Source organism: Oryctolagus cuniculus, chromosome 7 (assembly GCF_051225735.1).
Source record: "Oryctolagus cuniculus isolate XC-2025 breed Fujian yellow rabbit chromosome 7, ASM5122573v1, whole genome shotgun sequence".
NCBI classification, from domain to species: Eukaryota; Metazoa; Chordata; class Mammalia; order Lagomorpha; family Leporidae; genus Oryctolagus; species Oryctolagus cuniculus.
In genome coordinates this window covers 162,055,182-162,077,073 of record NC_142873.1, presented here as the reverse complement: position 1 = coordinate 162,077,073, position 21,892 = coordinate 162,055,182, and the positions used below count along the sequence as shown (strand labels likewise).

General features: G+C 63.4%; 2 protein-coding genes across 4 annotated transcripts; one reads left to right on the top strand and one right to left on the bottom strand.

Annotated features, from left to right (window-relative positions):
- The first annotated feature begins 2,309 nt into the window (after positions 1-2,309).
- Positions 2,310-15,760, top strand: RNF207 (ring finger protein 207). Of its 2 annotated transcripts, none has more exon segments than NM_001300931.1 (17): positions 2,310-2,790; positions 3,396-3,528; positions 4,703-4,847; positions 4,928-5,009; positions 5,093-5,168; positions 5,247-5,372; positions 5,727-5,773; positions 5,980-6,052; positions 6,142-6,210; positions 6,601-6,669; positions 6,762-6,859; positions 7,468-7,654; positions 7,754-7,939; positions 8,053-8,104; positions 8,355-8,472; positions 12,850-12,930; positions 13,344-14,037. In NM_001300931.1, coding segments are annotated over 17 exon segments (1,785 nt in total). In that variant the 5' UTR covers positions 2,310-2,599; the 3' UTR covers positions 13,396-14,037.
- Positions 13,941-21,820, bottom strand: ICMT (isoprenylcysteine carboxyl methyltransferase). 2 transcript variants are annotated; one of them, XM_070079375.2, is made up of 5 exons: positions 21,540-21,820; positions 21,006-21,094; positions 20,199-20,368; positions 18,996-19,280; positions 13,941-16,572 (listed from the first exon to the last, which is right to left on the bottom strand). In XM_070079375.2, exons 1-5 carry the CDS (start codon positions 21,732-21,734, stop codon positions 16,445-16,447), a joined length of 867 nt encoding a protein of 288 aa, XP_069935476.2. In that variant the 5' UTR covers positions 21,735-21,820; the 3' UTR covers positions 13,941-16,444. The 2 variants fall into 2 exon arrangements, with proteins under 2 accessions (XP_069935476.2, XP_051712872.1); XM_051856912.3 differs by having other exon boundaries at positions 15,172-16,572; positions 19,063-19,280.
- Positions 21,821-21,892: the final 72 nt, after the last annotated feature.

Below are 21,892 nucleotides of genomic sequence, written 5' to 3'. Positions count from 1 at the left end.
GCGCCCCTTCTTCTCTATCTGCGTGTCTTTAAGATTTATTTTACTTGTTTGAAAGCTAGAGTTGAGAGAGAGAGAGAGATGTTCCACCTGCTGGTTCACTCCCCAAATGGCTAAAATGGCCAGGGCTTGGCCAGGAGCCAGGAGCTTCATCCAGATCTCCCAGCTGGGTGCAGGGGCCCAAGCACTTGGACCTTCTTCTACTGCTTTCCCAGGTGCATTAGCAGGGGGCTGGATCAGAAGTGGAGCATTGCAGGTGGCGGCTTAACCCATCACACCCCAACTCTGACCCCACCCCCACCCTGTATGTCTTTTTTTTTTTCTCCAAGTATGGTCCAGCTTCTGGACTTTGCACTTTGGATTCCCCCTGCTTGGGACTTTCCCTGGCTTTTCTTCTCCTCACCCTCCAGGGGCCCAGGTTCAGGCCCTCTCTGCTGTGGTTCTCTAGGGTGACCTCAGCCCTGCACCTCCCAGCTGTTCCCCAGCTCATTCTCCTTTCTGTCTCCAGAGCACTGGGATGCTGCTGTGTTTACTGTATACTTATTTCTTTTTTATATAAAGATTTTATTTTGTTTATTTGAAAGACAGAGTTACAGAGAGAAAGGGAAAGAGAGATTTTCCATCCGCTGGTTCACTGCCCAAATGGCTACACCAGCCAGGGCAGGGCCAGACCAAAACCAGGAGCCAGGAGCCAGGAGCCAGGAGTAGCTTCTGGGTCTTCCATGTGGGTGCTGGGGTCCAAGCACTTGGGCCATCTTCTACTGCTTTCCCAGGCCACAGCTGAGAGCTGGATCAGAAGTGGAGCAGCAGCTGGTGCCGCGGCTCACTAGGCTAATCCTCCACCTGCAGCGCCAGCACACTGGGTTCTAGTCCCGGTTGGGGCGCTGGATTCTGTCCCGGTTGCCCCTCTTCCAGGCCAGCTCTCTGCTGTGGCCCGGGAGTGCAGTGGAGGATGGCCCAAGTGCTTGGGCCCTGCACCCCATGGGAGACCAGGAGAAGCACCTGGTTCCTGCCTTCGGATCAGCGCGGTGCGCCAGCCACAGCGCGCCAGCGGCAGCCATTGGAGGGTGAACCAACGGCAAAGGAAGACCTTTCTCTCTCTCACTGTCCACTCTGCCTGTAAAAAAAAAAAAAAAAAAAAAAGTGGAGCAGCAGGACTTGAACCGGCACCCATATGGGATGTTGGTGCCAAAGACGGAGGCTTAGCCTGCTACACCACAGTGCAGGCCCCTGCACCCAATTCTTGCTTCCTGCTACCGGATGCCCTGGGAGGCAGATAGCGATGGCTGAAGTAACTGGGTCCCTGCCACCTAGATGGAAGGTCTAGATTGAGTTCCTAGATCCTGGTTTCCAGCCAGGGCCCAGCCTCAGCTGTTGTGGGCATCGGTGGGGGTGGGGGGTGTGAACCAGCAGATGGGAGACATCTGTGTGTGCATGTGGGTGTGCCTGTGTGTGCGTGTGTGTGTGTGTGTGTGCCTGTGTGTGTCTGCCTTTGGTAAATACAAGGAGAACAAGTGGTTTCCGCCTAGGACTCACTAGTGGAAAACTCCTCATCCTTGAAGACCCTGCTCCCATGTTGTCTCCTGGTTTTCCCCGGCCATCGGCTCAGCCCTCATTGAGCATTCTCTGTGGGTCAGGCTTCGGGCTTGAGTCCGACTGCAGGAGGGGCGGAAGCAGTGGCTGCGTGGGTAGGGAGAGCGCACCACCGCTGGAGGAATTCAGCATTTGCCCAGCCTGGAATGGCAGCGGGGGCCCTGCTGGGAAAGCACAGCGCCTCCCCTTCGGGGAACTCAGATGGCCCCGGACTGGGGCCTTGAGCGTCTGGAAGTCCCCTAAACACCTGCCTGAGTTGTTCCCGGAAGGCTGGCCCCACTGTGGGGAGGCGGGCCTGTTACACCTGCGCGGAGGCCCCAGAGTTGCTCGCTTGGTGCAGCGTCGCCCCCCCACCCCCACTGCAGGCCTGGGATCCCCGAGCCTCTCGCTCCGCCTCCTCTACTCCCGCCCAGCGCTGCCCTTGCACGAGCCAGGGACCCACTCTGGTGGGACCCCAGCCCAGTGGGAGAGTGTGGCCCGGGGTGGGGGGCGGTGCCTAGAGACCCCGCACCAAGGGTGCTCCTGCAGGGCTCCAGGCTCAGTCATTTCGGGCAGGGTCCAGCCCTCGCCTGACACCGATGTCCCCAAACACGGTGTCCGCGCTCCTCTTCTATGGCAGGGGCGAAGGGGCCGGAGCTGTGTTCAGGCCGCTCCGCGCCGCAAGGCAGCAGCCACCCCGGGAGGGGGCGTCGCCTGCGGGTCACCCAGAGGACGCGGGGCGGGGAGTCGCGGCTGTGGGAGAAGCCGGGGAAGCGTCGCCCGTCCCGCCTGACCTTTAGGAGTCGGCGCCCGCGGCAGCGCTGCACGGCGCGGCGAGGCTCGGAGGGCGCTCAGCTCCGGGCCCTCGCCGGTCCCTGCCGGTCCTCCCAGCCCGGGCCCCGGCGGCTTCCCGCTCCACAGCCTCCGGACGTCCTGTCGGGTCCAGGCCGGGCAGGTAGGAGGGCGCCGGCGTCCCCGCGGAGGGCCCCCGAGCCGCGCGCCGCCGCTGCGCTCTGCGCGGAGCCCGCGGATGTCGGGCGCTATCTTCGCGCCCCTGGAGGGGCCGGGCGCCCTGGATGCCGCGAGCGGCCATCCGCTCGTGTGCCCGCTGTGCCACGCGCAGTACGAGCGCCCGTGCCTGCTGGACTGCTTCCACGACTTCTGCGCGGGCTGCCTGCGTGGCCGCACCGCCGACGGCCGCGTCGCCTGCCCGCTGTGCCAGTGAGTGCCCCAAAGCCCCAACAGGCCACTGCTTGCCCCAGGGCGCCTGGCCGAGGTTGGCTCCGCCCCGGGCAGATGCGACTCCAGGCGTGGGTAGGATGAGACTCGGATTCCAGGCAGCTACTGCTGCTGGGAGAGGCGGCACCCAGTCCCTGCAGCTCTCCCCGCCGGGGACCCATTTCACAGATCCCATCAACTATGGCCTGGAGAAAGGATCTTGGCCTAAGGCCTTCAGGGGGCAAGGGTGGGGCACCGGAGGGGTCAGGACAGTTACTGGCTGGGGGGGTGTCTCAGAAGTCTTGAGTTAACATTACTTTTGGGGTGGCCTTAAATTTGCCCCATGCAGTGAGAAGGTGTTTGGGGGGGGCTGCTGCTTTGGACACCCTACAGTGAGCCCACAGCTGCACAGGGTTGCCCAGTACTGAGCAAGGGCTTGGTCAGTGCAGGGTGAGTATCAGCCTTGGCTGCGTTATTAATAGCAGCCCCCAGGCCTGCAGTGCACCCCACCTCCTGGCACCATTATTTTTAGCTGCAGCCTGGAATGTGAAGGGCGGGGTGGGGGTGGGGGCCTCTTGGACAGGGTGCCTGGGGCTGCCTCTCCGCAGACACCAGACCGTGGTGAAGGGGCCGAGCGGGCTCCCGCCGGTGGACCGGCTGCTGCAGTTCCTGGTGGACAGCTCCGGGGATGGCGTGGAGGCCGTGCACTGTGCCAACTGTGACCTGGACTGCAGCAAGCAGGCAGGGGCGGCCGGGAGCGGGGTGGGAGCCAGGGGAGCCGGGCTGCACGGTGGGCGCCCTGGCGCATCCTCAGAGGCGAGTCTGGCAGTGGATTGTCCAAGGCCTCCCTGCGGCAGCCTGGATGCCAAACGTGGGCCCCATTATGCAGGGGGGAGACTGAAGTCCAGCTCCGTGGTGACCACTCTGTCCGGCGGAGCTCACTGCCTGCAGCTCAGAGTGGAGTTGTCCATCAGCAGTGGCAGTGCCATCCGGCTCAAAGGCCTGAGCTGACCGCTGAGGGCCCTGTGCTACCGAAGTAGCAGTGGGCAGCCGCCGCCCCAGGGGAAATGAGGACAGCATGGTGTTGGGAGGGAGCCAGAGGCCAGGCTCTGGGACGGCTGGGGAGGGCTCTGGGGGCCTCTGGCCAGAGATGGAGCCTGCAGGAGCAAAAGCGGGGCAGGTGCTGAGGAACGTGTGCCCAGCAGTACAGAGAGGAGCAGCAGGAGGCGAGGGACTGGGGGCAGGGAAAGCCCTGAGGAAGTGGCCTTGAACGCCAAGGTAAGGACGTGCTGGTCGTTCTGCCACACCCCTGCAAGGGTCACTGCCAAGGCTGTGACCCAAGCCCCCGACTCTTGACCCTGGGTCTGGGACGGGGAAAGGTCAAGCCCTCACCGCCCGCCGTTCCCCTGCCCAGCTGAGCCGTGATTCCAGATGGCCAGGGCGATGGCCAGGACGAGGCCAGGATGAGGCCAGGATGAGGCCAGGGGGAGCATCCCCATTTGGCCACTAGTGAAGCAGGTTTCCACAACACAGGACAGCTTTTGTTGTAGACAAAATGTTTGAAAGTCAGAGAGAGGGAGAGAGGAGAGAGGAGAGAGGAGAGAGAGAGAACCTTCCATCGGCAAGATCACGCCCCCAAATCCCAAATGGCCACAACAGCAAAGCTGGGCCAGGCAACTCCATCCGGGTCCTCGTGTGGGTGGCAGGAACGCCCTCTGTTGCTTCCCAGGCCATCATCAGGGAGCTGGATCCCGAGGACAGGCGGGACTCCGTCCCAAGCCCGCCATGGTGGGACGGGGCGGCCAAGGGCTTTCTCTGTGTTTGCCCCGCCTGCACCACCCCGGAGGGGCGCGGCCGTGGTCCCCGCGCTGGCCGCCGTGGGGCTGCGGTGTCTGAGCCTGCGCTCTGCCAGCAGGACGCGGAGACCGCGTGCTTCTGCAACACGTGCGGGCAGCCCCTGTGCGCGCGCTGCCGCGACGAGACGCACCGGGCGCGCATGTTCGCGCGCCACGACATCGTGGCCCTGGGCCAGCGCAGCCGCGACGTGCTCCAGAAGTGCCGTGAGCGCGGGGCCCGGCTGGGGGTGTGGCGGGGGCCGGGCGGAGCCAGAGCCCTCACCACCGTCCCCCGCCCGCCACAGCGCTGCACGCCGAGCCCTACCTCATGTTCTCCACCGACAAGAAATCGCTGCTGTGCATCCGCTGCTTCCGGGACTTGCAGGGGTCGGTGCGGGGCGGGGGGCGAGAGGGGAGGGGGCTCGAGGGCGCCCTCTACCCGCCCGGCCTCACCCGCAGCCGCCCCGCAGGGAGAGCAGAGCCCATTGCGTCGACCTGGAGTCGGCCTACGTGCAGGGCTGTGAGCGGCTGGAGCAGGCGGTGCTGGTGAGCTCCGGGTCCGCGGGGCGCGGGCGCGGGGGTGCGGGACCTCAGCCCCCCAGGCTGAGGCTGCCCCATCCCCAGGCCGTGAAAGCGCTGCAGGCGGCCACGCGGGAGGCCATCGCGCTGCTGCAGGCCATGGTGGAGGAGGTGCGGCGCAGCGCGGAGGAGGAGGCGGCCGCCATCCACGCGCTCTTCGACAGCGTGCAGGTGGGCGCTGGGACAGACGGGGAGAGGGGCGGGGCGGGGCGTCCCGCGTCCCTCCCGCAGCCGCAACAGCCGGGCAGGTGCGCTTGCGGCAGGGCGGCAGGCGTGGAGCCACCCTCTTCCTGGGAGTGAGCCTCGCCGCTGGGGGACAGGGCAGGAAGCCGGCACCCGGGAGGTGACATTTCAGGTGAAGGTGCCTGAGCTCCCGGGCATGGGATGCAGGCCTGTGGCTGCCGGCCGGGTTAGATACTCAGCCTGACCAGCACTGCCTGGGGCCCGGGCATCGGTCGTGGGACAGTGGCAGGGCTGGAACGGTGGCAGGGCTGCCCACGTGGTCAGCAGCCGCGTCTCTCCCAGGAGAAACTGGCGGAGAGGAAAGCATTGTTGCTACAGGCTGTGCAGAGGTGAGTGCTGGCGGGGCTCCCTCCCTGCAAAGCTCACAGCCCCTGCTGGGCAGGCCACGCCCACCCTGCAGAGCAAGACCCCCAGGTGTCCAGCAGCTGGGGAGGGCAGGTGGCTCAGGGCGCAGGGGGACTGCCCCGTCCCGAGGCCCCCATGGGTGGGGTGGGCAATCCTCCCCTTGGTGACCAGGCAGCCCGCCCCTCCCCAGCCAATACGAGGAGAAGGACCAGGCCTTCAAGGAGCAGCTCTCCCACTTGGCCACCCTGCTGCCCACCCTGCAGGTAAGGCGAGCTGCAGGAGCAGGGCCAGGCCCCGGCCCACAGGGCCCTCGCTCCCCTGGCCAGGCGCTGAGCAGTGTCCCCTCCCACAGATCCACCTGGTCATCTGCTCCTCCTTCCTCAGCTTGGCCAACAAGGCTGAGTTCCTGGACCTGGGTTATGTGAGTCGCCCGGGCTCCTGCGGGTCTCCCCCTTCCCACGAGGGCCCACCCCAACGGACAAGCTGCCACCTCCAGGCTGAGATCCATTCCCCTCCCCCACCCCAGCATCTGCAATCCTTTTGGGGGCCAGGGGTGTCCTAGTAAGGACCCTGAAGCCTCAAGCTCTCCGCGCCCTCCAAGGGACAGTGGGCTGCAGTCCCGCTCTCCGCCCCGTAGATGGGGGTGGGGACGGGTTTGCCCACTGGAGTCCCAGCGAAGGGCTGGAACTGCCAAGGGACACCAGGTAACACGCCAAGGACAGACTTGCTCCGGGGCCTCCTGGCCGCCACTGCCCTCTTCCTGCCCCTCCCCCATGCCACCTCCCTCACGGGTCTGCGCCCTCGGCCACAGGAGCTGATGGAGAGGCTGCAGCGTGTGGTCACGCGGCCACACCGCCTAAGGCCGGCGCAGAGCAGCAAGGTGCGCGGGCGGCCGGGTGGGCGGCCGGGTGGGCCGGGGTCGGGCCGCCCGCGGGCCAGGGAGCCGCCTCACCACCGCGTCCCGCCGCCCAGATCGCCAGCGACTACCGCGCCGAGTTCGCGCGCTGCCTGGAGCCGCTGCTGCTGCTGGGGCCGCGCAGAGCCACGGGCGCGCAGGGTGGCGCCAATACGTAAGCAGAGACGGAGGGAGCGGGCGGGCGGGCGCAGGAACCCCGACCCGGCGGGCGGGCGGGCACCCGGTGGACTGATGGTCCTGGGGAGGCCGCACCTCCCTTTCCTCCGCCGTCCCGTGCTCGCCGCGCGGGCGACCGCCAGCTGCTAGGCGAAACCGCGGGGACTGGGAACAGCCGTCGGGGACGCCGAGCGCTCGGTCAGGGTAGGAGGGGGACTCGGGCTGCCCCTAACCATGGCCGCAGCCGCCCCACCCCCCAGTCTGGGATGCCTAAGGCTGGGCCCGATGCTGCCGCCGAAGTAGCTGAAGCCGCCGGGAATCTGACTCCCAGAGTCTGGAGAAAGGCTGAAGCCAGCAAGTGGGGCCAGCCCCGGTGGCACCCCGATGTACTTGCCCTTGGCGGCAAACTGGAGACTGCAGGGGGTTTAAGACACAGCCACCTGGCTGTCCTTGTGTGTGGCCTCCCGTCTGGCTCTCAGAGCTCCACGTGGTTCTGCCCCAGAGCTGGGTTGAGGGGGCGGCCCTGGGAGGCTGGAGGAAGGGGAAGACCCTCCCAATCCCTCCGACCCCCACCCCTTGCCGCAGCCACACTGGCTGTCTCTCCAGGCTGGCAGGGGGCTCAGGCCCCAAGGTGCTCATGGGACCCAGCTGCCCCTCCCCCGTGAGAAAGGTGTCCCGGTCACCAGTCCAAAAGCCCACGCTGCCCCGGTCCATAAGCACCAAGGTGCTGCTGGCTGACGGCGAGGACACGCCCTTCGCGGAGCACTGCCGCCACTACGAGGACTCCTACCGGGTGAGGGCACGGGCACCTGCGGGCGGGAGAGGCCCACTCCTGCATCCGCCCCAGAGCCCCTGCAGTAACCGCACGGCCCTGGGCGGCCCCTGGGCGCAGGGTCTGCAGGCGGAGGTGCAGAACCTGAAGGACCAGGTACAGGAGTTGCACCGCGACCTCACCAAGCACCACTCGCTCATCAGAGCTGAGATTATGGCCGACATCCTGCACAGGTCCCTGCGGCTGGACGCGCAGATCGACTCGGAGTACGCCTCCGTGGAGGGCATGAGAGCGGTCTTCCAGGAGGTAGCCCTTCCCAGGGGACCAGGGGACGGGAAGGGGCAGGCCGCCGGACCCACGTGGACCTGCCTGGGGCTGCCGTGTGGCTCTCAGACAGAAACCCCGACTTTCTCTTTCAGATCTGGGAGGAATCCTACCAGCGGCTGGCCGGCGAGCAGGAAATCTATGAAGGTCCCAGCAGAGCTAACCCACATGCCGGTCACTAACCCGACACAAACCTGCACCCCCGCCCCTTAGCACTGGGCACAGCCTCACAGTGGCTAACCGGCCCCAAGGATGCAGCGCGGTCAGGATCCCGGGAGCAGAACGCCCTCACCCAGGGGCAGGCGGTCACGGGCACAGCGAGATCTTCCCACAGTGTGGGCCCGAGGGCAAGGACGGAGGCCAGCAAGGCCCAACCTTGTGGTCTCGGCCCCCACAGCGCAGCTGCGTGACCTCTTCCAGCTGAAGCAGGAGAACGCCCACCTGACCACCATCACCAAGCACATCACGCCCTACGTCCGCTCCATCGCCAAGGTGAAGGAGCGGCTGGAGCCCAGGTGAGGGGGTCCCGGGGCCACTGCGCCCCTTGGCATGCGTGTGGCCAGCCACGAGGGGACAGTCAGGGCGTCTGGAGGGGCGGTGGGGGCTGGGCACCTGCAGGCGGGCTCTGCTTCCGGCCTGCCTCTGGATCTCAGTGGTAGCTCCAAGGCAGTTTATCTTCTCCATTTTTAAAGACTAACTAGTTCAGAAGTTTTAAAAATCTGTATCTTATTTATTTGAAAGGCAGGGGGAGAGTGAGCACTCCCATCCCGAATCCACTGGCCTGCTCCCCAATGCTCACGAATGCTGGGGCTGGGCCAGGCCAAAGACAGGCGCCGTGCACTCCACCCAGGTCTCCCAGGTGGCTGGTAGGGACCCTACTGCCTGAGCCAGCGCCTGCCTCCTCCCAGGTGCCCATTAGCAGAAAGATAGAATTGGCACAGAGCTGGGACTCTGATACGGGCTCTGGTCTTCCCCGCCGGCATCGTCACCACGGCACCACGGCACCACACTTCTGCTCCTGGAAGGCAGCCGGGGGGCCCTCAGCTGGCCCCGGCAGCGGGACATGGAGGCGGGAGCAGCACGTGGCCATCGGCGCGTGTGTGGTCAAGACACGCCTGGGCTGGACCAGGCCCTCTCAGCGGCAGAGTCAGGAGCAACAGGAGTCGAGTGGCGGAGGGACGGCAGCGTCGCCCGTCTGGGTGGTGCCCGTCCCCCAGCGGTGTGAGGAAGGGATGTGTCTGGGGCCGCACTGGTGTGCAAACTCCCTCGTCCTCCACCGAGAGCTCCCCTGGGGCCGACTCCCCATCGCAGGGCATCGCCACTGCTTGCGAGCTTCCCAGGCTGCTGGTGACGGGGCTGGTCCTCGTCTCGGCACCTTCCTGCTCCCGGTGGAAGCCGGTGGATTCGGTTTGCTCTCAGAGCTCTGAAATCTCACACCATGAGGATGCCGTCCGTCCACCAGGTTGGATGCTGGTGGGTCCTATCAACACGCAAGTCAGCGTCTTTCGGTTCACTTTTTTGGGTCCCCATCCTCCCGGGCTGGCCGCCCAACTTATCTTCTGTTCTGCTTTGCTTCTCTTTCCTGGAGGTCACCTCTTTATCCTCTGGCATTCCCGTGGCTTTGTTCCTTTCTGCTACCTTGTGTTCCACTTCCAGGCACTTTTTTTGGTGTCCTGTTCTTTCTTACAACATCCTGTTGGGTTATGGACACACTGAGAAGGGTCCTGTTGTGTTTTTTTATTTTTGGAAGTTTTTTTTTCCCCCAAGACTTACTCATTTAAATGCAGAGTTAGAGAGAGAGAGAGAGAGGGAGAGACAGAGCTACCATCTGCTGGTTCACTCTCCAGATGGCCGCAACGGCCAGGACTGGGCAAGACTGAAGCCAGGAGCCAGGAGCTTCCTCTGGGTCTCCCATGTGGCTGCAGGGGCCGAAGGACTTGGGCCATCCTTTGCTGCTTTCCCGGGCACATCAGCAGGGAGCTGGATCGGAAGTGGAGCAGCCGGGACTCCTACTGGCGCCCACACGGGATGCCGGTGCCACAGGTGGTGGCTTAACTGCACCTCAGTGCCAGCCCCTCTCCTGGAAGCTTTCTCCCTGAAGCATTTCCTCTGTGTGCTCAGGTTTCTTCCACAGCGGCTGCATCGAGGTAATCCTTGACCAGATGGTTTGCACATAGTGGCCAGGAGCTGGAAGGCCCCGGTGGGTTCTAGATCCTTCTCGAGCTTCCTGCGTGGAAAGCCTCTATATGGATAATTTGTGAGCCGTCCTCAACTGCGTGCCTCTCAGAACTAACCCTTCAACCTTCTGCCACGGTGGGCAGCAGGCAGCGACTCAGAGACAGGGATCTTTTTTTTATTTTCCATTTTATTTGAAAAACAGAGAATGTCAGAGACGGAGAGACAGAGAGATCTCTCATCCGCTCGTTTACTCCGGAAATGTCCGTAACAGCCACAGCTGGGACAGGCTGAAGCAGAGAACCAGGACTCCATCCAGGTCTCCCGTATGGGTGGCAGGGACACAGCGCTTGGCCGTCTGCTGCTGCTTTCCTAGGCCGTCAGCAGGGAGCTGGATTGGGAGCAGCGCAGCTGGGACTCGTATGGGATGCTGGCATCGTAGGCAGCTGGTCCCCTCCTCCTTGTTCTAGTCCCTTTACTAGCGTTGCGAGTCTGGGGAAGAGGAAAGTAAGAGGGCACATGGGGCTGGCGCTGCAGCGCAGCAGGTGAAGCCGCATCCCGTGTGGGCACCGGTTTGAGTCCCGGCTGCTCCACTTCTGATCCAGCTTTTTACTAATGCTCCTGGGAGAGCAGTGGGAGATGACTGGAGTATTTGGGTCCCTGCACCCATGTGGAAGAACAAGAGACTCCTGGCTGTGGCTTCGGATTGGTCCAGCTCTGGCCGTTGTGGCCATTTTCCTTTTCCTTTTTTTTTTTTAAGATTTATTTATCGGCTGCCGCTGTGGCACAGTGGGTTAATGCCCTGGCCTGAAGCGCTGACATTCCATATGGGCACCGGTTCCAGACCTGGCTGCTCCACTTCAGATCCAGCTCCCTGGTGATGGTCTGGGAAAGCAGTAGAGGATGGCCCAAGTCCTTGGGCCCCTGCACCTGCGTGGGAGACCTGGAGGAAGCTCCTGACTCCTGGCTTCAGGTCGGCACAGCTCCGGCCATCGCGGCCAACTGGGGAGTGGACAATCGGATGGAAGACCTCTCTCTCTCTGCAACTCTGGCTTCAAAAAGATTTATTTACTTGAGAGGCAGAGTTACAGAGGGAAAGAAGAGGGGGGAATCTTTCATCAACTGGTTCACTCCCCAGATGGCCACAACAGCTGGAGCTGGGAGCCAGGAGCTCCCTCCATGTCTCTGACGTGGGTGCAGGGGCCCAAGGATTTGGGCCATCTTCCACTGCTTCCCCAGACCATCACCAGGGAGCTGGATCTGAAGTGGAGCAGCCGGGACTCGAACCAGCTCCCACTCAGGACACCAGCACTGCAGGCAGATGCTTAACCTACTACCCCACAACACCAGCCCCTGTTGTGGCCATTTGAGACGTGAACTGTGGATGGAAGGTCTCTCTCTGTTAACTCCGCCTTTCCAATAAACAAGTAAATCTTGAAAATAGCACACACGTGTGCCTGTGTGCACAGCTGCCCTGGCCCAGTTCCTCTTTAGTGACTTCACACGCATTACACTAGAGGTTCAACGCAGCACACTGCACATACTAAAATTAAGCCCCCACCTGCCCTGGACTGGCTGCTGTATCTCAAAATCGTCGATACCAGACACTGTGTGAGTCCACGCTCAGCCACACGCGGAACTAGCTTCTGGGGCCAGCAGTCGCCGGCGGCCATGCTGGGCCTTGGCGGGGAGCCCTGTGCTGGGTGCCGGGTGCTGACCACGCAGCGGCCACAGGAGTCGGGCGTGACGCAGGCTTGCAGTGTGAATGCGCCTGTGGCCACTACACTCCTGTTTCCACCCCTTCCTGCCCACAGGGCAAGGGCACCCGGCAGGCAGGGCCACTCTGCAGGGTCGGCTTCAGCAAGCAGAAAAGGAGCTCAGGGTGGGGCTGAATGCCCGGTCAGGGGGTGGGGAGGGAGGACGTCTCTGCTCCTCTCCGGGTGTCAGCTGTGGCTGCCTCAGCCGACGTCAGCCAGGCTTCGGACCCCACCCACCTGCTCTGGTTTGGCCACAGCAACCTCCTGGCTCAGCCCCCTCGTGTCCACCTCTTCTCCCACATGTTCTCATTTCTGAGGCCCCCTCCTCCACCCACAGCCCTGCCCCACCGCCCTCTGCAAACCATGCGACCTCAGCAAATATTCAAGAACCAAAAGCATGACTGTCTCCACGTGGGAGACCCGGAGGAAGCTCCTCCTGGCTCTGGTCCGGCCCCGCCCTAGCCGTGGTGGCCATCTGGGGTGTGAACCAGCAGATGAAGCACATGCCCTCTTTCAAATAGGAAGGGAGGAAGGAAGGAGAGTGAGTGGGGCCGTGCTGTGGTGTAGCGGTTAAAGCCCCAGGCTGCAGTGTTGCATCCCATATGAGCGCCAGTTCGAGTCCCGGCTGTTCCACTTCCATTCACGCTCTCTGCTGTGGTCTGGGAAAGCAGTGGAAGGTGAACCAGGTCCTTGGGCCCCTGCACCCACGTGGGAGACCCAGAGGAAGCTCCAGGCTCCTGACTTTGGATCAGCACAGCTCTGGCTGTTGTGGCCATTTGGGGAGTGAACCAGCAGATGGATGAACTCCCTCTGCCTCTCTATAAATCTTTCAAATAAATAAATAATTTCAAAAAAAGAAAAGTGCATGCTGGGCAGGCCTTAGAGTGTCCGCCTCTGTGCGGCTCTCGCAGGCCGGGTCCATGGCCTCCGACTGCCAGCAACCCACACTTTCTCGCCCAGGTTTCAGGCATCAGCAGATGACGAGTCAGAAAATCCACAAACTGCGTACGACGCCAGCAGGAACGGGGAGACGCCAGCCAGGTAAAGTCTCTCCAACCTCAGGGCAGGCAAGCGTCGGATTCCAGAAACCAGTAACCCATCAGGCTTCCCTCATCCGAGACGCCTGGGGCCAGGTTTGGGGCTGGGAACTTTTTTCAGGTTTTGGCGTATCTGCATGTTTACAACATGGTTATCACGCCATGGGACCCAAGTCCGAACACAAAATTCCCGTGTCTCGCACACACCTTGTGCACACGGAGCCTGAAGGCGATTGTATGCGGTATTTCTAGCTTGTTTACGTTCTGACTGTGCCCTGTCCCGGGAGGCCAGGTGCGGCATCTTCCACTTGTGGCACCACGTCAGTGCTGCGCTGGGTTTGGATTTCTGGGTCAGGGACGCCCAGCCTCTCTGAGGACAAAGCAAGCTCAGGGATCCCGTTTCTCCCTGGGTCCCAGCTTGCTGCTGCCCGGCTCCGTGGCCTCGGCTGAGCCTCCGTTCGTGAACTAGATCAGAAGGGCTCTCGACTGAAGACGAGCGCCGTGCCCGAGGGCCCTCAGACCCCAGGTGCGATTGGACAGACGGCACCGGCTCGGGATTATGAAGCGGCAGCTGCTGCCTGAACTCACTCCCTCTGTGGGGGGCTGCGTCTCCATCACGTCCCTCCATTCTTCCCGCAAGAAAAAGTGGCTGAGGCCCAGTTCTTGGGCGTGCGCTGCTGTCCACCGGAGCCAGGGGCTCCCAAACACTTGCCAGGGGAAGGGGGGGGAACAGCTGTGTCACCGTCACAGGCTCATCTTTCAGCATTTCACCCTGTTAGCCTGGCGGCAGCACGGCAGGGGACGGAGCAGAGCCCAGCCCCGCCCTCCCCTCCACCTGCTTCAGCGGGGCCTCCGTTCTGAGCTCAGCCACCAGAGCAGCCACACCACCACAGACCCCCGCGGCAGCCTCCCTACAAACCCGGTCCGGGTGTGAGCTTGGACTTGGCTGGTCAGGTACCGCAGGGGCCTTGCGTTCCCCACCTCGCAGCTTCCCGCCACACAGCCACACCGTGGTTCCCAGCCCGTCAGGGACGGGTTTGTTTCTTTATTAAGGATCGGAAAGAATGAGCAGTTATCTGTGAAAGAAAAGCCAATTCAAAAAACCCAATAAGCGTGTCTGCGTGTGGAGGAGGACAGTCGCTCCCTGAAGGTGCTGGGCTGCCTGCCCCGGGGGCTCCCAAACCCAGCGCTGCACAGCGAGGCCACTGAGCTTCCCACTTGCCCAACTGCTGAGAGCAAACCACAGCCGGATAGACGTAGGGACTGCCTGAGCCCACCACGGGAGCCCGCGGCCGAGGGCCCAGGCCCGGTGGGCCCAGGGCTGCCTCCCCAAGATTGGTAAATGATTGGAAGGGATGAACAAAGTGCACTTTTGGGGCTGGAGAGCAGCTAGCAGTTCACGCCAAGGAAGGGGCGCAGGTCTGCTGCCTTTGGCCCCCTGCCCCGCCGAGGCTCCCTCCACGACGGCACTGGCGGTGGCCTGCGGATCCTCGCGGAGGGTTTCCTCTTATGCTGCTCCCAAGTGGCTTTGTTCTGTTACCCCCTGAAGAATCTGCACTCCAACCTGCAGGGGGAGAAGCCTCTGGAGTTTCTTCATGTAAGATCGGCCACGCGGCCCCGACAGCCAACGCCGGAAGAGCCTCGGCTCCACCCAGCTGTGGGCCCGTTTGGTGCACGCTCTTGGCACCAGATGACGTCCAGACTGTGCCAAATCCCACCCACAAGCAGCTCCCCCGTCTTCCTTAAGGAACTGCCGAGCTGGCCCGGGGCCGCAGAGGGTGGGAGCGCCCTCCCGCTACCTGTACTGCTGGATTCCCGCTTTACGGCACAGCCGGCCCCAACATCCAGGCCCCCGCGCTGTGAGGCCGCCTCCCACTGGGAAACCCCAACCCTGCCTCCCAGTGTCCCAGCCAGGGCCATCATCAAGACAAGCACACGGCCACTGAAGGGAACCAAGCACAGGCCCCATCTTAGACCAGTGCCAGCTGGGCTGGCTCCCACGCCCAGCCACACCTGCAGCGCGCGGTCCCAGCCAGCGGAGCGTGCCAGGCGTGCTGTGAACAGACCTGGCTCCAGCTCCCAGACAGTGAGGGTGCGTCGGCACCCCGCCAGGGCCAGAGGCCCCTGCATGGCCTTAAGGGGCCGTGGCTGGGCGTGCGCACTTCTCAAACTCCAAGCGTCACACCAGAATCAGTGAACCCGTGAACCTCTTTGGTATAAACCATGAAGAAATTAAGCCAGGAAATCTAGAAATAAGTGGTATTTCCAAGTTGGTAAAATGCGCTCTCGAACACACAGCTTAGGTATCTGGCACAGGTAACTCACACAGTGCAGACGTCACTGATGTCACCAATCCCCTCTGAGTACTAAAACCACCTGACGTTGTCCGCCCGGTCCTCACAACACCCTGTGAGGTAGGTGGTGCCGACCCCACTCCACAGATGGGGTCTGAGCAGGGAGAGCGTGGCGGCCCCTCACTAGCCGTGTGGCACGTGGCCAGGCAGCACTCGGGAGGACCTCCCGGGGGGACCAGGCTCCTGTCCAGTCCAGAAAGAACCAGATGAAGCCGACCACCCGCCCCGCCCCGCCCGCGGCACCGAGGGGACCCCAGCTGCCGCCATCATCGGCTCTGTGGGCCGAAGCCGTCAGTCAGTTGCTTCAGTCTGCAGCTGTGCAGGCTCCGCCCCCTTTGGAAAAGACAGTCTGAAATGGTGTTAAGGACGATGAGATTCTGAGACAGAATGTCGAAAATAGTTAACTGATTTTACACCGAGACACAAAATATGTGAGTTACGGTTGAGAATAAAACCTGAAATAAAAAATGGAGAGCAGTATCTCGCAGCATTTCCCAGCGTCCCGCATAGAGCAGGCATTCGGCAAGCTCTCCCTGCGTACAGGAAAAGGCGACACAGCTTCCATCCACCGTCCCCAACAGGACAGCAGGCGCTGTGGCCGCACACCACACCTGGCGCCTGGGCTTAGGGCTGCCAGATAAACGCCGGAGCTGGGACCGCCGGGAGCCCCCTGAATTCGCACTGCTATTCACAGAAGAGAGATAGATAAATGTGATTAAATACGTGGAGAGCAGAAGCGCCCGATGCGGGAGTTTCAACCCGTCTGGACGCTCAGGCGCGGAAGGACAGGAGGAGAGGTTAAAGCTGTGCTGTGTGTGGTTACGGGGAAGGCAGTAAATGCACGCTCCGGGAGAGCCCGCCTCCCCGGGGTCCTGGCTGTCACTCAGCCGCCCGGCCCCGGCGCGGGGCTCGGACCTCACGGGCCACACCGGAGGGCGCTGCCGAACACTGCCGAGATCGGCGCGGGACGGGCTGCTCGCTGGGTCGTTTGGTCCTGAGGCTGCTGACCTTCTGGTCTCGAGGGGTGTTCCAGAAGAGTAACTGGTGGCATATAAAACGAGTAAGAAAATCCGGCCCACGCAGCCGGCCCCTCGGTCCTGAGCCCGCAGTCATAGCTCCACCTTCACCCCCTGTATGAAGGGCAGCCCCGTGGGCACCCTCCTCTTATACTCCAGGTACTCCTCGCCGAAAAAGTGGATCAGGGAGATCTCCTCTTCCTCCGTTCGGTCGCGGAAGAAGCGCCACACGGTCAGGGCGTAGACGACGCCACAGATGGGGTTGCACAGCATCACCTGCGGGAGACACGAGCCGTGAGGCTGGAAACCCCACGAGGGGCTTCGGGAGCGCAGCTTCGCCCACCGCACTCAACTCCCCCCGTGGGCACAGGCGTCCAGCAGATGGCTCTGCTGCCCAACTCCGGCAGCAGCCCGAGGCCACGTCCTGTGTCCACGTGGTCTGCCTCCCGCCGTTACTCTCAGGGGCTCCCACTTTCTTTTCTTTATTGAAAGATTTATTAATTTATTGGAAAAGCAGAGCTGCAGAGAGATCTTCCATCTGCTGGTTCACTCCCTAAATGGCCAAGGCTGGGCCAGACCTGGCTGAAGCCAGGAGCTAAGAAGTCCATCTGGGTCTCCCACGCAGGTGCAGGGCCCAAGCACGGGGGCCGTCCTCTGCTGCTTCCCCAGGAGCATTAGTGGGGAGCTGGATCAGAAGTGGAGCAGCCAGGACTTGACCCAGTGCTCACACAGGATGCCGGCGTCGCAAGGGGCCGGCCCTGTAACCTGCTGTGTGCTCCAACGCAGGCCCCAGGCCTCCCATTGTCAAGAACCATGAGCCACAAAGAGCCCTTCAAGGCCCGGCACGCTCAGCTCCCAGAAGCGTCCTGTGCAACTCACAGCAAACTCCCAACCACTGCTGGCTTCCTGGCCCCGTCCCCTAAGGACGCACGTCTGCTCCAAGAGGAGACTCCCACCACGAGAGCCAGGCACACAGCCTGTCTCCCCGGCAACGTGCCACACCGTTCACGACCTGCAGCCGGTCAGCCTCACGGCCGAGTCTGAAGGCGGCACTGCTGACCGCACACCACTCTAGGGAGGGCAGGCGGTGGGCAGAGGCAGGACTGGCCCAGGGTGACCTCGGAGCCTGCGCAGGTTCTAGGCATCCCCTGTGCAGCCACCACTGAGCTGGGCAATCTGCTCAGCGCGTCAGGAGCAGCGCCGTGAACGGTTAGAGCTGGGGGAGCCGGAGTGCAGCGCCGTGGGTTCCGCCGCCGCCTGCAGCGCCAGCATCCCGTACGAGCACTGGTTTCAGTCCCAGCTGCTGTTTCTGATCCAGTTCCCGCTAACGTGCCTGGGAAAGCAGCCGAAGATGACCCAAGTGCTTGGTTCCTACAGCCACGTGAGACTCGGATGAAGCTCTGTCTTCAGCCTACTGCAGCCCCAGCCATTGTCCACTTGGGGAGTGAACCGGCAATGATGTCTCTTTTTTTTTTTTAAGATTTTATTTACTTGAGAGGTAGAGTTACAGACAGTGAGAGGGAGAGACACAGAGAACAATCTTCCATCCACTGGTTCACTCCCCAAATGGCGGCAGCAGCCAGAGCCAGGGAGATACGAAGCCAAGAGCCAGGTGCTTCTTCAGGTCTCCCACGTGGGTGCAGGGGCCCAAGCGCCTGGGCCATCTTCTACTGCTTTCCCAGGCCACAGCAGAGAGCTGGATCGGAAGTGGAGCAGCCGGGACTAGAACCGGTGCCCATACAGGATGCCGGCACTGCAGGCGGAGGATTAACCTACTGCAATACAGCGCTGGCCCTTCTCCCTCTAACCCTGCCTTTCAAATAAATACGGGGCTGGTGCTGTGGCACAGTGTGTAAAGCCGCCACCTGCAGTGTCGGCATCCCACGTGGGCGCTGGCTCATGCCCTGACTGCTCCACTTCTGATCCAGCTTCCTGATAATGCACCTGGGAAAGCAAGTGCTTGGGCCCCACACCAACACGGGAGACCCAGAGAAAGCTCCTGGCTTCGGACTGGCTCAGCTCCAGCCACTGCAGCCACTCGGGGAGTGAACCAGAGGATGGAAGACCTCTCTGCTACTTTACCTTTCAAATAAACAAACAAACAAAATACATCTTTAAAAAAATAAAAACAGTGTTTTATATCCAGTAAGGGGGAAGCACTGTTCCAGGACGCACAGTGCGCTGGCCCAGGGTGAAAGCAAGCTTGGTCAGAGGCATGAACACTCTCTCGTCCCAGTGCGCTTCGGGGAGCAGGAAGCAAGTTACACATTCATCCCCGTTCTGTCTGGACTGCTAATGGGGGCACCTCACAGGTTTCACAGACAGGAATCGTAAAAGAAGGGCCGTGTGGCTGTCTGCCTCTCCTGTGCCCCCACCCCGCCCCCAGGACTCAGGGACCCCGCGTGGGCAGTGGGATGCCTCGGGGCCCGGAGTGGGTCTTCCAAGTTCCAAGCCACGCCGTGCCGGGAGCAGGAGCGCATCGAGAGCCGGCTGTCGAGAAATGAAGGCCTGCCTGGCCTGGCGCGCGGCAAACCCCGTGGCTCTGGTGACCGACCACGTGCCCTTGGCCTAATTAGCACCTGTGCCACCGAGCGGCAGCTCGAGCTGGCTCCCCAGAGCCCCGCCTCCCCTCAGCCCTCCGGATCTGAGTTACAGAGACAGGGAAGGGGCACAGAGCACAGCCTTTCACCCTGACCTACAGAACGAGCTGACTTCATGCAGCCGCGACAGACTGAGAGGACGGCAGCGTCGCTCCTGCTGCGGTACCTGGGTCCCGATGCTCCAGTAGAACCACCCGACGTAGGAGGGGTGCCGGAACCAGGCGTACACCCCGCTCGTCACCAGAGTGTGCGTGTCCGACTTTTCATTCTGCACCACGTGGTTGAAGTTGGAACCGGCGGTGAACATGGCCGCTTTCCTCAGGCATTCTCCGAAGACCACCATCAGCAGCCCCGTGGCGCTGACCCAGGTGATCTGCTTCAGCTCTGCAGGACGGGGCAGCGGGGCAGACGGCAGGCATGAGGACGCCGCCCGAGACACGCAGGTCGGAGAGCGCCGGCCAAAGCCGAGCAAGAAAACACTCCCGCCGGCACCGCGGCTCACTAGGCTAATCCTCCGCGTAGCGGCACCGGCACACCCGGTTCTAGTCCCAGTCAGGGCACCGGATTCTGTCCCGGTTGCCCCTCTTCCAGGCCAGCTCTCTGCTGTGGCCAGGGAGTGCAGTGGAGGATGGCCCAGGTGCTTGGGCCCTGCACCCCATGGGAGACCAGGAGAAGCACCTGGCTCCTGCCATCGGATCAGCACGGTGCGCCGCCCGCAGTGCGCCGGCCGTGGCGGCCATTGGAGGGTGAACCAACGGCAAAGGAAGACCTTTGTCTCTCTCACTGTCCACTCTGCCTGTCAAAAAAAAAACAAACAAAAAAAAAAACAAAAAAAAAACACTCCCGAAGTCCTGCTGTTCACCGCCGCTTAGCAGGGCACACAGCCCATGGGGCAGGGGTCCTTCGCTTGGGGGCCACACGCTGGAGCTCAGCTGGGGGAGCAGACGGGCCCGGGTGTCCGGCCCGTCCCCCGGAGCAACATGCACCGCACGGCACTGGCTGGGGGAAGTTCAGTCTCAGGGTGGGCTGCGCAGGCAGAGGGGCTTTGGTAATAAAACCCTCAGGAGACTCTCGCCGCCCTTGTGTGTGAAGCCGGGAGAAGCCGGGCACACGTGCGGGGTGTCCAGCGAAAGGTCAGCTCGTCCTCCCTTCAAAGCCCAGACCCGGCTCGTCCTTTATAAACGGCTTAGCGGGGACAGAGGCTGGCAGATTAGACCTGAAAGGTGACCCGATGTCACCGTCCCGCCCCACCCCCACCCGCGGCCTCCCTCCTCCGCCCCGGAGGAAGCAGGGTGCGCGCACCTGGCCAGAAGATATTTTCCAGGGTGAACTCGATCCAGGAGGAGAGCGCGGCCACCGTGTACTCCAGGCTGTGGTTCAGGAGAAAGGAGTCCAGGGACAGGCTCTTGGGGTTGTTGACAGCGGTCACTAAGTACTCCGAGTAGTGGAACAGCGACAGGGAACACACGTACCTAGCGACACGGAAGAGTTCAAGAGAGAGAGAACAGAAAGAGTAAATGGGACCAGAACCTGCGGTCAGCAGGAGCTCGGGCGGCCCCAGTTCCAGCGGGGTTCCGGGTCCCCGGCCTCTCTGTGGACAGCAGCCGTCCACGCGCAGCCTGCCCTGGGGTTCGCAGCGAGCGGGGTCTTCAGGGGCTGTGTTGGACCGTCCCAGGCAAGAGAGACGTCCCGAGTCAGGGAGCCCTGAGCAGCTTTAAAATAACCACTCCCAGCACAAGCGAGAGAGGGAACCGCCAACCTAACCAGGAGTCTGGCACACGAGACCCGACAAACCCAAAACCGCTCCAGCAAGGAGGGGCGTCTCTGCACCCCGAGACCGTGAACCCACGGCTCAAACCCGGGTCAGACTGGGGGGCTCCGGGGACGCGCCAGCCGGACCCAACAGCCGCCGGCGACGGGAGAGGCTGGGAAGCTGCGGCCCAGCGGCGTCCGGGCACACAGGGCCCGCGTCCCCTAGCGGGCAGGGGTGGGTGAGGGCGCCCTGGGGGACGGCCGCTGCCAGCCAGCACTCTTTCTGTCCGCCACTGACCCCTCCTCGGCCCCGGCCACCCCCAGCTGCAAACCGGTACTTGGCAGAGTACTCCTTACCAGCCAAAGTGATTCCAGGAGGACTGGCTGAAACTCAGCAGCACGCCGCAGCCGAACACAAAGCCGAGGAAGCAAGCCCGGATGGCTATCTGAAAGGCAGCCGAGGCAGCGGTCACCGGCGGGCTTGGCGCCCTCCCGGGGGGCCGGCCCGCGGAGCCCACCCGCGCCGAGGCCCCCGCATCCCTGAGCGGCGCGGCCTGGGGCGGGTGCCTGCACCTCCCCGAGCCCGGGCTGCCCCGTCCGCCCGGCTCCCGGGGCCGAGGCGAGGCTCCCCGCAAGGCGAAGAGCCGCCATCCACCCGCACCCCGCGCCCCGTGCGTGCGCCGGAGCCCGCCCGGGACTCGCAGCCGCGGGGCCGCGCCCTCGGGACGCCCGGCAGGTGAGCGTCCGCACCTGAAGTTACATAAAAGCCGGCGGCGCGCGCCTCCGCCGCAGCTGCGGACCGCACCAACCGCAACTGCACACGCACGCCGCGGGGGAGGCGGGGCCCCGGTGAGGAAGGGCCCGCGCCCCGGCCCCGGCCCCGGCCCGCACCTGGTAGCGCGGCGGCCGGTAGAGCAGCAGCAGCAGCGCGTTGAGCCCGGCCACGTAGAGCGCCAGCCCGGTGCGGCCCTGCAGGCCGGCGCGCGTGAGCAGCGGCAGCGCGAGCACCGAGGCGCCCAGCAGGAAGGTGGCGAGGCTGAGGCGCGCCTCGGAGCCCGGCGGAGCCCGCGCCGCGCAGCCCGCCATGGCGCAGCGCGGCGGACGAGCGGGCGGCGGACGGCGGCCGCGCCGGCTTGTAGCCCGGGCAAACCTGCCGGCCGCGCCTGCGCACTGCGCCGCCGACGCCGGCTGAGGAAGGGCAGCCGCCCAGAGCCGCGCGCCGCCCGCGAGTTCTCGCGAGAACT

Excerpts from the sequence above, each read along its gene's own strand:
- RNF207 (XM_051856099.3), top strand. The coding sequence starts at position 2,600 with ATGTCGGGCGCTATCTTCGCGCCCCTGGAGGGGCCGGGCGCCCTGGAT. Across the intron at positions 5,010-5,092 it reads TGCTTCCGGGACTTGCAGGG|GGAGAGCAGAGCCCATTGCG; the intron begins GTCGGTGCGGGG and ends GCCGCCCCGCAG. Across the intron at positions 8,473-12,849 it reads AAGGAGCGGCTGGAGCCCAG|GTTTCAGGCATCAGCAGATG; the intron begins GTGAGGGGGTCC and ends TTTCTCGCCCAG.
- ICMT (XM_070079375.2), bottom strand. The coding sequence starts at position 21,734 with ATGGCGGGCTGCGCGGCGCGGGCTCCGCCGGGCTCCGAGGCGCGCCTC. Across the intron at positions 21,095-21,539 it reads ACCGGCCGCCGCGCTACCAG|ATAGCCATCCGGGCTTGCTT; the intron begins GTGCGGGCCGGG and ends GCTGCCTTTCAG. Across the intron at positions 20,369-21,005 it reads TCCTGGAATCACTTTGGCTG|GTACGTGTGTTCCCTGTCGC; the intron begins GTAAGGAGTACT and ends CCGTGTCGCTAG.